The 16,999-nt window shown below is 49.7% G+C and overlaps 1 protein-coding gene across 8 annotated transcripts in view; it reads left to right on the top strand.

The window, feature by feature from the left end:
• UBE2V1 (ubiquitin conjugating enzyme E2 V1) overlaps positions 1-13,295 on the top strand; it is a 29,015-nt gene extending 15,720 nt beyond the window's left edge. For 6 of the 8 annotated variants that reach the window (XM_004014632.6, XM_042230266.2, XM_004014633.6 and 3 more), the window contains 3 exons: positions 1,929-2,077; positions 10,218-10,343; positions 11,544-13,295. In XM_004014632.6, the coding sequence (XP_004014681.1) occupies positions 1,929-2,077; positions 10,218-10,343; positions 11,544-11,690 (422 nt within the window). In that variant the 3' untranslated portion in view covers positions 11,691-13,295. Of the gene's footprint in view, positions 1-1,928; positions 2,078-2,135; positions 2,265-10,217; positions 10,344-11,543 lie in introns of those variants that run through there. The other 2 variants (XM_042230267.2, XM_027977314.3) reach the window with 2 other exon arrangements.
• The last annotated feature ends 3,704 nt before the right edge of the window (positions 13,296-16,999 follow it).

Below are 16,999 nucleotides of genomic sequence, written 5' to 3'. Positions count from 1 at the left end.
GTTGGCTAGTCTGTGGGTGAAAAATGCTAGTGTTTTCCAAATGGACCATTCAAGAATGCTTTCAGGACTTTTCTGTTAAGTTTCAAGTACCATCTGTGCTGTTTAATATTTTTCTTCAGTCAGCTGACTCTTTTGCTTATGTTCTTAAAAGGAAAATTTTATCATTATCATAAGTGAAAAATTAGTATAATGTTACGTGCCCTAAATAGGCTATTCTCAAAAATAAATGCATGACTGTACAGTGAAGTGTTCACTCATGTACCATCTTCAAAAAGCTGGGGGGCCATGGACTCTTCTTCCTGTCACACTTCGCAGGCAGCCTGACAGCACATCTCACCACTCAGGCCTCTGAAATAGCAAAGCTTCTCACCACCTTCACTGCCATCCCCTGCGAGCTTCTGCTGGAATTATTGCCAGAGCCTCCTGCTCCTGCCCTAGCTCCCTTCTCTGTGTTCTTCATACAGCAGCCAGAGGGATCCTGTTAAAAGCAGGCTGGATCCTGTCACTCCTCTGCTCACAACTCCAGTGTTTTTTTTTCACAGTTGAAGCCCCTGATTTCCTACTAATCTTCCATCTCACTGACTTGGTTTTAGCTAAACTGGTATCTTTGCTGTTCTTTGACACTCTGGGCAAGGTTGTGCTTCAGGACCTTTTCCCCTGCCTGGAAGACTCTCCTTTCAGCTATCAATAAATCCTACTCCCTATTTAAAATTGTAACTTCTCCCATCAGTACTCTCTGCTCCAGAACACCACCATCTGTCATATTAACAATTTGCATGTATTTCCTTCTAGAATGTAAGCTCCGTGAGGGCAGGCATTTTTGTGTTGTTCACAGCTTATTTCCTGGTGCCTGGAAAAGTATCTGATGTCCTCAGATATTTATTCCAGTCGAATTAATAGTAGTGGGTTCTGCACTTTGGAAAATACTAAAATATACTGGAAACACCTCCCACAGCTTTGAGTCCTTCCAAGTGGGTCTTTCTTCACAATCATCCGTGAAGTGCTGCTTGGCTGTGAGAGTCTGGCCTTGGGGGCTCAGTAAAGAAAGCTAGTAACTTGCCTGGATCCCGAGTTTTTCCCAAAGGAAATAGTCTGAGTCCCAGGGGAGGTGGGGGGCAGGTGGGCAGGCCTGGTTGGGAGAGGAGCACGCCCACCTGGCCCCAGCACCTAGGCTCTGTTCTGGAAGACACCCTGCAGCAGTGCGCGCCTCAGCCTGAACTTGGGCCCAGTGGTGTGAACCTGGACAGGTGCCTGTGTGCCTGCTTCCCTGAGCTGCTTGCCCAGGCTTGGGGGATTCTAGAAACAGGTAAAGCAGAGAACTGGCTACCCTCCTTTAGCTTTTTCATGAGAGAGAAACTGTGACTTAAATATTTGAAAATTTTCATCCGTTGCCTTCACTTGACTCTTAAGTTGATGAAGGGGACACTGTTGTTACGGGCCCGGAGTAGGGCAGCTGTTCCCTCTAAGGTAGTTTTAAGAGTCATTCCAGCAAAGGAGCACACCCTTAGAGATGTAGAACAAGAGTAAAACAAAAGAAATAGCCTCTGTTCTTCCAAGGCGCTTGTATCAACATTTATTTATGGTTTTCATGTCAAACTCAGGGGCCCAAATGAACGTTTGGACTCGTACAGCCTTTGTGAAGTCTGTCAGCGCTCCAGGGGCGGGGGCGGGGCGCTTTCTAGGTTCCGTCACCGAGCCATGGTTTAGTCGTCACTGCACCGGTAAGGAACCCCGTGCCCCCCTCTTGTGCCGTCAGCACCGAGAGCTCCGTAAGCGGCAAGCTCGAGGCAAGCTCGAGGCGCAGCGGCTCCCGCAGGTCCTGCATGTGAGCATCTCTACCGCCAGGTAGTGGTGATGAGCGACCAGCTCTAGGCTTGCAAGTTCCCCTGGAGTTGCTAGTATCTTGAATCTCTTTCCATTTATTTTAGGAGTAAAAGTCCCTCGCAATTTCCGACTGTTGGAAGAACTCGAAGAAGGCCAGAAAGGAGTAGGAGATGGCACAGTTAGCTGGGGTCTAGAAGATGACGAAGACATGACACTTACAAGATGGACAGGGATGATAATTGGGCCTCCAAGAGTAAGCGTCGAGCTACGGCTATAAATGTCAATGTCTTACATTCACTGTGCCTCCTTTTAAAAACTGTTAGCCTTGTCACGGGAAAAGCTCACCAATGGTGTATTTTCTGAAATGTGGCTATTCTTTTCTGACCAGTTTCAGTTTATATATTTGAACCTCCTCTGATGCTGTTTAATCCCTCTAAATGGTAAGCAAAAACCTGTTCAGACTCATAGTGTGATTTACATGACAATGCAAACAGTGAGGTTTGAGGTAATTGTACCTTTAGGTGTAGTTTAGAACAGATTCTTGGCCTTACAAATAACAAGGCTCCAGATAGAGCCGGCATTCCTGAAGGCAGGGTCTAGATGGGCTGTGGAAAGTCTTCTGGGTTGTGGGTTTTATTCATCGTGTCCCAGTCCTGTCACGTGTCTGTGTCCCGGTTCGTTGGGCCACTCAGCAAAGGGTCATTGCCTGCGTGGTCTGCTCTGGTCTGTTCCAGGCACTGTTGAGCCCAGAGACCTTTGCAAAGAAGACAGAGACAGTGGGGACGAGGAATGTGACCTCTCTTAAGCTGCGTAATTAGCAAGAGTTCCCAGTCTTCGTAATGCCAGCTAACCTTTTTTTATGGCATGTAGTCAACTCCCCAGAAACATCATTTAATTCTCCCAAGAGCCCGCTGTTAGGACGCTCTTGTTGGGTAGTTGCATTCCACTGTACAGAAGCCAACTTGGAGAAGTCTGCACAGTTACTTAGCTGATAATTCCCAAACCGGGTCTCACCCAGAGCTTGTATTCCTAACTAGTAGCCTGTATTGTTTCCTTCCTATTTACATTTTGAGTTTTCAGCTGTTCCCATTATAAAGTTTTCTAGTGTTAAGTAATAATTTGATGTGGGAGTAAAGAGATAGATTCCAGTAATGTGACACTCGTTTCAGACGAGCTGTAGGAGATTTTAAGCGTAGCAGGCCCTTTCCTGTGTCTGCTTGTGCTTGAGGATAGTCAGTCATTCTGTTCATCTCGTGCAAGGCTCTGCACTAGTTCTGGGAGGTAGAAAGACAGGTGGATGTGGCCCTGGCTGAGAAGGAAAGAGTGTGGGGCCCGCTCACTGCAGGACAATCTGTTGTTCATCTTAGATTGATGCTCAGGGTGAATGACTGGCTTTGCCACTTACTTTTCTGAGTCTTTTTTTTTTTGACCCTGTAGTTTTGTTTACGGGGGGTGAGGGTGGTTGAAAAATGTGCAGTCTGCTTTTACTCATTTTTTGATCTGTTTTTTTTTTAATCTGTGAAAATCAGGATTTTCTGAATCTCCTAAGTACTAGGGAAAACCTGATGCAGAAGGCTTTTTTGTCTTCACACAGATCATCTCTTGCTGTCTCTGCAAGCCCTTTGTATAGTGATGGTTTCCTTCACTGCGTTTCTTCTCTTCTTAAGAATGGTTTAGGTTTTTTGAAGATGAAAACTATTCTTCCCTCCTCTTTACTCTCCGGAACACCTAGAAATGACTCAGAATGAGGTAGTTGTTCAATAGATTTGTTAATCAACAGACCGATTTTCAGACTTTAACGTGGTAAGGATGAACCAGTGTGCCACAGTGAATACACTAAATTATTCCATGATTGAGTGTGTTGAGTGAATACGCTCAGTGGTACCACTGAGTTATATACTTACACGAACACGTGAACAGATAAAATGAGCACTCAGCTCTGTTAAAGATATCCTGCTCCATCTGAGACACTGTAGATTACCCTGAATTTCAACTGACCTTTCCAAAGGAAGCTGTTAGTGAGCAGCTGCAGTCTGCAAGGTACTTCCCGTATACCCTTCACATCTTTTTTTTTGTTTTTAATTGAGACATAATTCACAATGGAGAATTCGCTTCCATAGAATATACTTTTAAAGTGTTCAGTTCAGTGGGTTTTTTAAATCATGTTCAGCATTGTGCAGCTGTCGTTAACTTGAGGGCATGTTCACTACCCAAGAGAGAAACGCCATGCCCATCGGCAGGCACTCCCGTTCTGCCCTCTACCCTCGCGTTCCTCGCCCTTGACAATCTGATTTTCTGTCTATGAGTTTGCCGATTCTGGCGTTTCATGTGACTGGGATCAATATGTGGCCTTAATGACTGGCTTTTACGTATCATGGTGTTTTCCAGGTTCATCCATGTTATACCACTTACCAGTAGTTTTTTCCTTTTTATGGCTGAATAATATTCTTTTTTAGTGGATATACCAAGTTTTGTTTATCCATTAATTGATGGACATTTGAATTTTTTTCACTTTTTCCTACTAGGAATAATACTGCTATGAATATTTGTGTATAGGCTTTTATGGGGACAGATGTTTTCACTTCTCTTAAGTGTATACATAGGAGTGGAATTGTTAGATCATATGACAACTTTGTTTAGCATTTCAAGCAACTGCCGAACTGTCTCCCAGAGTAGCTGCACCATTTTACCCTCCTGCCAGGAGTGCACGGGGTATGCGTTTCCCTCCATCTTTACCAGTTCTTAGTATTGGGCCTTTTTACTCTTACAGTTTCTGTTCCCTAAGGTTAAAAGCAAAGACATAAAAGGAACTGCCTGCTTCTAGGTGCTTCCTGTGACCAGTCTATTTTGTGGTTAACATATAAGGTATATGCTGTGCAACTGAAGAGCCAGCCTCATTATTAAAGCTTCTAAATAGAGCCTGAGGAGCTCCTCTCCCTGTTGTATTTTTGCTGTGTTACTCAACAGAATCCTCCACTAGTATTTAAAAAGCGTGTGCCAAAATGATGCAGCAGTTCTACTAGGAATCTGCCCCTCTCCTCTTGAATGTGCTGCCCCCAATCCTGTATGTACAAAATTACCTTGTGCATTATTTTCAGTACTAGCAAAATACTGGATACCACCTCAGTGTCTTTCAGTAGACCATAGAATGTACTGTTTAGCTTTTCAAAGGAATGAGACAGATTTATGTGTGCTGAAATGGAGTGATCTCCGTGATACTTAAGTGGGAAAAAGGTACAAAGGCAGTATGCAGAACGTGCTGTCACTTGGGGTCGGGCTGGATGAGGGCGGAGGAGGAGGTGGACACGCTTGTGCTTCTGTGTGCTGAGAACACTTCGGAAAACATAGAAGAAGCTGATGTCGGTGGTTGTGTTCTTCAAAAGGAATCACTCGCTAGGGCTGCGGGCAGGGAGACTTATTCCTAATACCTTTTTGTACTCTTTGAGTGTGCTTTAATCATATGAGTATGTTAGCTATTTGAAAATAGATGTGTATATATATTTTTTCTTTTTGTAAAGCAAATTTTCCAAACCTAAAAGCAAAGCTTCCTGTCCAAGTGCCCTTGCAAAATTCGGCAAACATGTCTGTCCACAGCATTCCATATAGAGGATCTGTGCTTTGGCCGTGGGGTGGTAATGGCAGCCGGGTTCTGGAGCAGAGTTTCTCAGCCTTGGCACTGCTGGCATCTTGGGCTGGGTGGCTGTTAGCTTTGGAGCTGTCCTGTCACTAGGCAGGTGTTGAGCAGCACCCCCGGGGCTGCAGCAGTTGTAAAGGCCTCCAGGTGCAGCCTGCTTCCCGCCACTTCGGGGGCGGGACAGGGACGGGGGTCGCCCTGGCTGAACAGCACTGTCACACCTCTGGAGTTCTCCATGATGATGCTTTTATGGCTGGGTTAGAGCCTAGCTGTGTGTTTATACACATACTTATCTAAAAGTATTCTGTGCACACTTAGGAACAAACAGAATTACAGGAGTGTGTGAAGTGATCCATTCCCCGCTTCATTACGCACTCCACAGAATAAACACTGGTCACGTGGCGTGTGGTGTGTTTCTCCTGGCATTTACTGTGGGTACGCAAACCTAAATACATAACCATTTTAATAAAAATGAGACCTTGCTGTGCTTAATGTTTTGCAGCTTTTTTTTTTTTTTTACCTTAACAGACGGTGGACATCTTTCCATATCAGTATACCTGTCTCCTTCTTAAAAGCTTTCGGTTACATGTCTGGTACATGAGTGTATTCTCATAAAGGTTTTCAGACAATACAGATTAAGCAGTTCACTTTGTACCATTTAATTCTTTGTGTCAGTCAGGAAAAGAGAAACCGTGCTAAGTATTATTTCAACAGAGATAATTTAATATAGAAAGTTGATCAAATAGGTGTTGGGCTGAAAAAAAGCCTACTAGGGGAATACACGGAGAAGGCAATGGCAGCCCACTCCAGTATTCTTGCCTAGAAAATCCATGGGCGGAGGAGCCTGGTGGGCTGCAGTCCATGGGGTCGCTAGGAGTTGGACACCACTGAGCGACTTCACTTTCACTTTTCACTTTCATGCATTGGAGAAGGAAATGGCAACCCACTCCAGTGTTCTTGCCTGGAGAATCCCAGGGACGGGGAACCTGGTGGGCCGCCATCTGTGGGGTCGCACAGGGTCGGACACAACTGAAGCGACTTAGCAGCAGCAGCAGGGGAACACAGATAACACTAAAAAATAACTACGGCCTGGGTCTGGAAGGCTGAGTCAGGGGACGCTAGGACCACTGAAACCTATCACTTGGAAGACAGGCACCCTCTGCTGTTGGTCCCTGTGGGGCCCACAGAGCTGGTTGGAGGAGCCCCGAAAGGCCAGGGGCTTAGCCCAGAGACAGCTCTCACTGCCAAGACGGGGCCTCGGGCCAGAGTGACCCTGATGGGAACAGAAAGCAAAGGGGAAGGAAAGAGGGCCTCCTTTTGCCTTTTTATTTTTTATTGCGATTGTGCAGTCGGCTCAGCAACTTAAGTCTTCAGCTGCACGGTATTCAGGTGGCACTGTGATTGCCTTCAGCTGCGCGGCATTCAGGTGGCACTGTGATTGAAGTCAAGAAACGAACAATTAGCGCTGCCGCCCGAGGGCCTGTGGCTCGTGTAGATGCCCTGACTGACAGGAACAGAGTTTTTGTGCAGAGGAAGTCTGTCTTGCCTGGTCCGGAGTGGGCCGGGCAGGTGCTGGGTAGTGAGCTCCAAGCCCACCGTCCCTGCTCAGCTCTGGATCCTGGCGCTGGCATCTGTGAGCTGCATGTTTCCTCTGTCAGCCGGCTTCCTGTCGGGCGCCAGGGGAGGATGCAGCAGAGAGCCTGAGAGGCAGAGAGGAAGCCTTGTTCCTTCCTGCTTGCCTCTGCTCTGTCTGCGCCACTCTGGTGATTGCCCTTCATCCTGGCCTCAGCACTGGGTCCCGGCCTCCAGCTTTTGGGGGTTCCTCCAACTTTTGGGGGCACCCCCAGCATCAGCCTCACAGCAGCCCCTCCTCAGAGACCTGGGTTCAGCTCTGGAACCCTCTTCCTCAGAGCCTCTGGATCTGATCAGCTACAGCTTTCTTCCTTTGTCCCCCAGCCTTCATGGGGGCAAAAGGCAATAATCCTAAACTAACACAAAGGTAGTATCTGCTCCCTGCGGTCATTACCTCTGTGTTTGTTCAGGTTCCTCTTTCAAAACTTTCTTCAGTCCAGTAATAGGTTTAACCGATTTCCTATATTAAATTCTTTGTTAAAATACCTAGTGTGGTGTCTTTTTTCCCAAACTTTTCCCTGATTTTCAAATCCCCTAGCAGAAATCTGGGGTTAATCATCCCCAGATTGACCGTGAGCAGTGGTTTGACGTGTCTTCTCCCACGCCTCCTGTACATTGCTGCCTGTCCGTGGCCTCTGTCATGGGGGTCCTCTCGGGCTGCACCCCGTCTCCCGTTGAGAGGCCCAGCCTTTATTCTGACAGCACGTGCCCCTTGCACGCTGAGCGCACCTGCCATGTAACTAGCATCCGAGCTGAGCAGTGGTTGACCAGTGCTCCTGACGTCATCTTCTTTATGCTAATTGAGATTTTGTGCTGTGCTTTGCATATTTTTGCAGCCAGTACCTTTTTCACTTTCTCATGTCTCATATGTCTTAAAAACACTTTTAAAAGATTGAAGTTTTGCCATTTCCATCTATGTGGATGGACCCAGGGGGGGTTATGCTTAGTGAAATAAGTTAGAGGCAAATACTGTATGTTACCACTTTTACCTGGAATCTAAAAAATAAATGAATGTAGAACAGAAATAGACAGATACAGAGAACAGACTGGTGTTACCAGTAGGGGGAGAGAAGGGAGGAGGGGCAAAGAGGGATGGGGGATTGAGAGAGACACTACCATGAATGAAAATAAATAGCTACAAGAGTATATTGATTAGCACAGGGGATGTAGCCAATAGTTTATAATAACTTTAAATGGAGTATCATCTGCAAAAATACTGAGTCACTGTTGTATACCAGGAACTAATACTGTCAACTGTATTGCAATATAAATAGATAAATAAGCAAACATTCATTGTATACTACTTCCAGATTTACAGAAAAGTTGCAATGTTCATTCATTCAATAAACAGATGAGTACCAGTTCGGTTGAGGCCCCTGCCCGCCTTGTTCCGAGATTAGTGAGGGGTGTCTGGCGGGTGACTGGGCGTCAGTCTTCAAATGAGGGGTCCCGAGAACTCTGAGGGGAAGATGCATGGGAGCTGAGCTGCGAGGCTCAGAGCAGCAGCTGGTATGAGCACCCCAAGGAGAGGACTCAGTGTGTCTGAAGAGTGTGACGAGGAGGCCGGAGGGGCGGGATGAGGAAGGAGAAGCAACGGAGAGGAGGGCAGGGCCGCATGGGGTCCAGTCCAGGAACCGGGCCCCCCTTTCTCGGGTCTCCAGGAAGCCACTGGAGGGGTGAGGCCACAGGCACAGTTTCCAGGGCTGTCTGGGGAGCAGGTGCTAGGGGCGCGAGAGAAGGCAGAGGCCTGGGGTCATCTGGAGGAGGCGCACAGTAGAGGAAGGTTGGGTGAGTGTGCATCCCTTCTGATGCCTGGGATGAGGAGTGAGGGAAAAGGGAGTCATGGCTGGCTGCCAGTTTGCTCTAACTGCCGGATGGTGCTCCTGCTTACCAGGGAAGAAGGCAGGTGGGGGGAAATCCTGAGTTGAGCTTTTGTTACAGCTTGGGGTCCCTGTGAAGTGGATGTGGTATGGGACTATTATGCATTCTGGATCTTAAAATATATGTTCCAGTTTTTAAGCTAGGGACAGGCCACTATTTTAGACGGAATGTTTTCAAGCCTTTTAATCATCCTTCTTAATGTGCTCCCCCCAAAGGCCGCTAGATGTCACTGTTCACACGGCCGTTTCTTGTGCAGCACGGGGTGCAGAGGGCACAGGGCGCGGGTGAGGGCCCCGGAGGAGGCCGGTCTCCCTGCAAAGGGGGCCAGTCTGACCGGGAGGTGTCAGCCGCGGTTTGGTGTGGTCTTCAGATACGCAGATGATGATAACGCAGCTTCACGTGAGAAAACCGTGCACAGCCTTCTGATTAACATGCTGCTTGAACTGGGTCTCGAAGGCTATGAGGTGGTCCGAGTGGGGGTTCAGCACTTTAGGCAGAAGGAACCGCCTGGAGAAGGCGGCGCACTCCACTGCTCACCGGGCAGAAGTGACAAGGGAGCCATCCCCGGGCATGAGGCGGGACTCGGTGTTTCTTAGTGGAGGCTCGGTTGGCGCTCGGAGAAGGACCGTTTCTCCTGGGCAGGTCTGGCGTCCTCGGCCCCCTCCCCCCACACACCTCCTCGATGCCGGGTGGTCCTAAAGGCAGCAGGGACGGAGTGCCTGTGGCTGAGATCCCTTCCCAGAGCGCGGCCCCGGTGGTGAGGAGTGGAAGGCAACCCTGTGTCTGTGCCCACCCTGATCTTGTGCTTGAGTTCAAAGTCCTCTAGAGTTGCTTGTTCTTTACTCTGTACATGATGGTATCTAGTGCCTTGGCTGATGATCCCAGCATGAGTAGACATCAGTGTGACTTCCCAGAATGAAGGATGCCTCTTACACGTCATTTTCCAGAGTGTAGACAAATGAACAGAAAAGCCAAGTCCATCTGATTGGGCCTAATGATGCCACCCTAAGACTTCAGTGACACTGGCTTAAATTTCCTGGCTTCTTTATATTCCCCCAAAGCCAGGATGCATAGGCGCTGGTGCAGGGACTGATTACGACTAACTTAGCAAACAGCGAGTAGACTCTGAATGGTGGCAGCAGACACACCAGCTCTGCATGGGGAATAAATGGGGTTTCAGAAGTTGTGCAGTTTTTTAATTCTTTGTAATTGCCTGACATGGCTATGCCTTCTATTTTTTTTCCAGACAATTTATGAAAACCGAATATACAGCCTTAAAATAGAATGTGGACCTAAATACCCAGAAGCACCCCCCTTTGTAAGATTTGTAACAAAAATTAATATGAATGGAGTTAATAGTTCTAATGGAGTGGTAAGTTGTTTCTGCTGCCCCTCCTTGTCCCCTGGGGGTCCCCCAGATTCTTTGTGCTCGAATGTCAGGGGCACTTGGGGCCTGATTGCATTTGTTCCTTGGTTACTGGATGATGACATGTACCGCAGGACACACACGTGCTGTTTTGGAGGGAGGGCCTGTTTCCCAGTTGTGTTTCAGCACAACTTGTATGGCGTTGGCTCTGGGCTGTTATCACTCAGCCTGTGCCGGTCACTTTGAGAGGAGCGCTCCTTCAGCCTTCCTGCTACACCCCCAAGAGGTAGAGGCAAGGAAATGGAGGCAGAGAGGGAAAAGACCGCCCCAACGCCACGCTTCTCCCCACGGGCCTTATTTCTGCACCATGGACATATAATACTTTCTCCTTGTAATGGCCTTGCTTTCTTATTTTTGCCACTGTTTTCACTGCCGTGAATGGAGACCAGTCTCATCTGCCGTAAGCAGGTGCTGGTGGTGACACCACAGTAAACGCTGTAAAAGCAGAGCAGGGGCAGCCGACGGCCCCGTGCCGCGCGCCAAAGGCGCTCGAGCCTCTGAGGCCCACCTGATGTCCTAAACCCAGGAGAAGTTCCTGCTTGGAGGCGTTTCTCCAGGGGGGCACTGCACTGACTTGAGGGGGGTGGCTCGGACAGGCTCTGGTCTGCTGTTGCCTCACTCTCCCTACTGCCCTGAGCGGTGGCCACCACCTGGGTGCAGAGTGGGCAGGACAGGCCCTGAACATCACCTGCCACCTGGGCACAGTGGGGAGGAGAGGCCCTGAGCATCGCTCGCCACCTGGGCACAGAGTGGGTAGCACAGGCCCTGAGCATCGCCCGCCACCTGGGCACAGAGTGGGGAGGACAGGCCCTGGGCGGTGGCCGCAGCTCGCCCAGCAGGCGGGGCCGTCGTTTCACAGCCAGCTGAGCCTCACCAGGCGTTGGTGCCTCATCTGTAAAGGCGGCTTTTACTTGCCCTTAATTCCCTCCTTCCAGGCCATGAGGGTTCCCAAACAAGGGCAAAGCAGACCAGCGGGAGGGAGGGAACCCCGTGGGCATTCCGCGTGTCAGTCCTGCTGGGTGACCAGCATGTTCCACCTGAAAAATGCTTCTCACTCACTTTTCTGCTGTAGCTTAGCTCCAGCACACAGCTTTCCTTTTGTTTGAGAGCCTGACAGTAATTTGTTTTATCTTTGCCTTTCTATAGGTGGACCCAAGAGCCATATCAGTGCTAGCAAAATGGCAGAATTCGTATAGCATCAAAGTTGTCCTGCAAGAGCTTCGGCGCCTAATGATGTCTAAAGAAAATATGAAACTTCCTCAGCCGCCTGAAGGACAGTGTTACAGCAATTAATCAAAAAGAAAAACCACAGGTCCTCCCCTGCCCCCATTCGATTTAAGCAGTCTTCATTTTCCACAGTAGTAAATTTTCTAGATTCGTCTTGTAGACCTCAAAGTACTGGAAAGAAAGCTCCCATTCAAAGGCAGTTTATCTTAAGATACTGTAAATGATACTAATTTTTTGTCCATTTGAAATATATAAGTTGTGCTATAACAAATCATCCTGTCAAGTGTAACCACTGTCCACATAGTTGAACTTCTGGGATCAAGAAAGTGATATTTAAATTGATTCCCATCCTAACCGGTGGGGCACGTCTAACTCAACTGTGAAAAGACACATCACACAGCCACCTTGCTGCTGATTCCACGGCCTGGGGTCTCTGCCTTCCCCCCTCCCCACTCCCTGCAACAGCCCTCCAGCTAGGCGTGGCTTGTTAGAGTAGGCGTGAAGGTTTCAGGTCACAGCCTGGGGGACACTGCTGGCGTGTGGGCTGCTCTGTCCGCATCCCTGGTCTCTCTCTAAGTCTTAAGTGACGCCCCTCTTCCAAGCCATCAATCCTCCTCCCCCCCCCCCCCACCCTCCACTGCCGCCCTTGGCCGAGGCATAGATTGTAACCCCTCTGCTCCCCTCTGAAATTGGCCTTTGGTGAGGAATTCAGGGCTTTCCCCGTATCTTCTCCCCCCACCTAAATCGAGGGGTGCTGCTTTTTCCTTCCTCCTCCTCAAGTCCCTTTCTGCACCACCAACACCCAACACTTCCCATGACGCTTCCTTGCTTTGGCCGGAAGCCATCAGGTAAGGTTGGAAAGAGTCTCTGACCTCCCCTCATTTAGTCTTGGAACCACAATTTACTCTCCACCAGCCTGGGAAACGAATATTGGGTTCTCAGCCTTGCCACCCTCTGCTGTCATCGTCAGCTGATGCGTTTCTTTAGCTCAGGTTTCGATAAGGTGAAAAGAACAGTCACCAGGGTTACTCAGGCCTGCCAGCTCGCGGCCTCCTTGGTGGTTAAACTTGGAGGAAGGCCACTTGGAAGCACACACGACCCCTCGGAATGAATTGTCCTTTTCCTGTAGAGGCTTTGGCTTTCTAACATGGAAGAAGCTTTACACAGGGCTCTCACTGGGCCATCCTTTGAGTCCACTCGGGTCTGGTTCGGAAGCTGACAACTGGAGCGAAAAGAGCCTTGAATCCGGTGCATACTTTGGTTTGGGTGCTGCTGCTTCTCCCGGCCCTCAGCAGGGGTCACGAAAGACCTCGGTGTGCACGGCAGACCCCCGAAATTCCTGGCGAATCGCTGCATTTTTCCACTTTTCTGTTCAGGACCACTAAATGCTGAGATGTGGATGCCTACCGAAATAAAATCAATTCATTGTGCTCCAAGGGTTTTTTTTTTTTTTTTCAGTGTCTGTGTAAAACCACCTTTTGAAGCAGCAACTATCAAGTCTGAAAAGCAATTGATGTTTCCATTAATCTTTTTCTGGAGGAAACCTTAGTTCTAAGGGTTTAACATCCTGTAAGTAAAGTTTAACATAACAGTATTCCATAAGCAGTCTTTTTATTGTCAGACCATTGCCTGATTTTAATATAATAAAAAGAAGTGTGCGTTAATATTTAAGAAGCTGTGCTCTTCTTCCTCAGCATATAATTTATTCAGGATTAGAATTGAATGTCTTAGATGCTTTGGTGTTCAATTTGACTTCCAAAAGCAGGGGTTGGGGAACTTTTTCTACAGTGGGTTCAAATTAGTAAACATTTAGGCTTTTTTTTTCCATCTGGCTTGTGAGATCTTGGGTTGTACCCAGGCCCTCAGCAGTGAGGGCAGAATCCTAACCATTCTTCAGCCAGAGAATCCCCAACTGTTTAAGCTTTATTGGCCAAGAGGCAAAATCAAAGAAATTATGTGTGTGTTTATTTAACGAGAAAACAAAATTTCCACAACTTTTGGATGAAATTCAAAATATCATAATTGAGTACAGTTTTTTGTAATGGTAACAGGTACACTGAGAAGAATGGAATGCTTTTTTTTATGGGGTAACGTAATTGGGATTCAAAGTTAGCATCCCTGTTACCAGATCAGTTGCAGACGCTCCTCCGTATAGATCATTCGTCATTTGAGGGGCCAAACAGAGCTGGGCGGTGGACCAGACCTGGCCCATGGACCATAGTTTGCCAACCCCTGTCTTAAAAAACCAGCAAAGGAGGGGTAGGGTTTTCCCTTAGATTTAAAATGTTGCTTTGTGAAACTCAAGCTATTAAGTCTCTGCTAGTAACAACTATTAGTACCTAGTAGCTGGATTTAGTTGTCTGTTGGATGGAAAAGATTCTCCCATGTGTTTCTAGCATTTGAAACAAGAATTTTGCTCGGATGGAGAGTGTGTCTGCCATCCACTGTGTGAGGGCGAGGACGTGTCCGTGGCCATCTTGACTCAGAATTTGCACCCCCTGCCACGGTCCCGACCACCAGCAGGCACCACCCGGGTGTCTGTGCCAGGAGCCAGATTGTCCCTTGGGGCCAGAGCGGACGTCAGTGACTGCTTGGAGGGAGTCGGGTGGTTCACAGCGGGCCACCTTCCAGAAAGGGCTGCCAGACTTTCTGCTAAAGGTCCTCGTGAGCCCGTCCTCTGGAGTGAGCTGCTGCCTCAAGCTCCCCTGAAAGGGGGTCGGGCCAGGGACATCTGCGGGCTCCTCACCCTCAGTCAGCTCACAAGGGAGAAAGAGGAGGGGAGCTTCAGAACGCTGCCAGGACACCCCCAGGGCCAAGTCTACGAGTGCGGGGACCTCCAGACAGGAAAGCGGAGACTCCGCACCTGGTACCTGCTTGGTGGCTACGGGGAACTGGGCCTAGAGCCTCGGGACTCACCTGGAGCCTCCTGGCACAGCCCCCAGGCTGGTCTGTGGATACGTCCCACAGTCGGGCGATTTGCCCCTTATCTCGGCCAGTGCGTTCACAGGTGGTCTCAAGCTTACGGCCTACACATGGGGCGGAGAGGAAGCGCTCTTTTGAGGTGCAGAGAGCACTTCAGTGGGGTGGCCCTCGACCCCCAGTCCCTGCCAGGTTGCCCATGAGAGAAGGTCCCTCCGCTGTCACTGTTCACGATGTGGACCTGCAGGCCTGATGGTGCTGGGGAGGGAAGCACCCCCCTGACTGACCAGCAAACCAGCGAGGGGTCTCCGCTGCCCCGTGACCTCTGTCCACAACCTTGTGGGGAGGGCAGCACCCTTGAGCTGCTTCTCTGCTGAGATAGCTCTGGGGCCCCTGGGTGGGGGTGGGTGAGGGGTACCGGCGCCCTGCTGCCTCCGGCTGTGAAGCAGCAACATGGGTGGCATCAGGTCAGCCCCGGCCCTGCCGAGGGCCCGCTCCTCTGGCTGGCGGCCAGCCAGTCCCGCTGGGCCTCTTGCCCTTCCCAGCCCCTCACCCCCGTGGCAAGTGGACACTCAGTCCTCTTCCCTTCCCTGGCCTGCTCCTGCTCCACAGAACTCTGTGAAGGACTCTGGTCTTGACGTCAAGGATTCGAGCAGAGAACGTTCTAAGGAAGGGCAGCTTGTGAGAGCATCTCTTCTTTCCATTTGAGAGAAGGAAGATGCTAGGGTGGGTGGTATGGGCCACATGTGGCTGTGGGCTATGGGGGTGACAACTGTACATACCCCCTGGGGCCTCCTCCTGGGGGCTCCATGAAGTTACCTGTGGCTGCAGGCAGCCTTGAAAGAAGGGAGGACTTAGCACTCAGCACCAGCCTCGCAGTTGTTGGCCCTGGCACTGGAAGGCACTGGAAGGCACTGGCTGTGTCTTCGGGGTTCCGGTGTGTGCCTGACGTGCTGGGAATGTGGGCTCAGTGAATGCCAGATTTTTTTTTAATTAAAGTATAGTTCACTTACAGTATTATGTTAATTTTAGGTGTAATCTTTCTGATACAGATTTTTATGTGAGATCTCCCAACATTAGTGTGCCAGACGCATTTTTTTCATCCTTGTATAGAACAGGGGCACCATCGCAGCTGGCTGGCCACAGTTGAGGCCTCAGGACGTAAAGCTCCATCACCAGCTGGACCTTCTCCTCCCCAGATTGTCATCTAGGTGGCCTTTGACCCCTGGGAGGCCTGCAGTCCTGGAAGCTCTACCCAGGGGCATGTGGTGGGTCCTCAGAGCATGGGCAGGAGCCCTGTGGCCCAGGTGGAAGGTGCCGAGTAACGGGGTGGCCGCAGGGGCCCCAAGAAACAGACCCACATTTCATTGAGTCTGAGATCCTGCTCTGTGAGATGGACCATTATTTTATGCACTACCAATAAAAAAAATGCTGCCAATTATAAAGATGCCACTGATTGTAAGGAATGTCCCAGTTCCAGAAATGTTAAGATGTTAAAAAGTGAACATTTTAGGTTTGACGAGTAAAGAGTCTTGTCTACAAGGCATTGGTGGTTCAGTAGTAGAATTCTTGCCTCCCACGAGGGAGACACAGGTTCAATGCCTGGCCAATGTATGTACTTTGAACTTGCCAGGTGGTGCTAGTGGTAAAGAACCTGCCTACCAATGCAGGAGACGTTAGAGACTTGGGTCTGATCCCTGGGTCGGAAAGATCCCCTGGAGGAGAGCATGGCAACCTACGCCAGTATCATTGCCCGGAGAATCCCATGGCCAGAGGAGCCTGTTGGGCTACAGTCCACGGGGCCACAGAGTCGGACACAACTGAAGCGACTTGGCACAGCACGCACAGAGTATCTCAGTTGTGATAAGCACAGAGGTGGCAGCCACCCCAGCAGTGAAGGACAGAGACCACATCAGCTCCCTTGCTAAAAAAAAAATTGACCTGCCCCTTACTCTAGTGATGAGAAATCTGAGCTGGAGGCCCCACTTTGATGTTCACCAAAGAGAGACTGCAGGAACCTGGACAGTGCTTCAAACAGTAGCAGGGGGCAGAACGGAAGGTGAGGTTCCCTCCCTCTCCTGACCCCGCCCCTCAAGGCGAGGCCCGGAGCGCTGCACATCCTTCCGAGGTCGAGCACGCACGCGCAAGCCGTGACCGGCTCCCCATCGCCCTGTTTTGTTTGTTTTTTTCCAGTTAGCATAACTGGGCGTGTGGCCTCCACTCCGCTCTTCCCCCAGACATGTCTTTCACCCACAGGACCTCTCAAGGGCCCTGGACAGCTGCTGAGCGCCCAGTACACCGTGTGCCACCCACAGGGACCAGGGCCTCATGGAGACCCCGAGGTCATCCCTGACGTTCCGCCCCAGCCCAGCAGCCTCAGCGCACCGGGGCGCACCCACGCCAAGAGAATGCCCAGAAACAGACTTCTCCGGCCAAGGACATGGGCCGTTTTAATC

Source organism: Ovis aries, chromosome 13 (assembly GCF_016772045.2).
Source record: "Ovis aries strain OAR_USU_Benz2616 breed Rambouillet chromosome 13, ARS-UI_Ramb_v3.0, whole genome shotgun sequence".
In the NCBI taxonomy this organism is placed as follows: domain Eukaryota; kingdom Metazoa; phylum Chordata; class Mammalia; order Artiodactyla; family Bovidae; genus Ovis; species Ovis aries.
The sequence above is the reverse complement of the archived record's forward strand: the minus strand, read 5'-3'. Positions and strand labels throughout refer to the sequence as shown.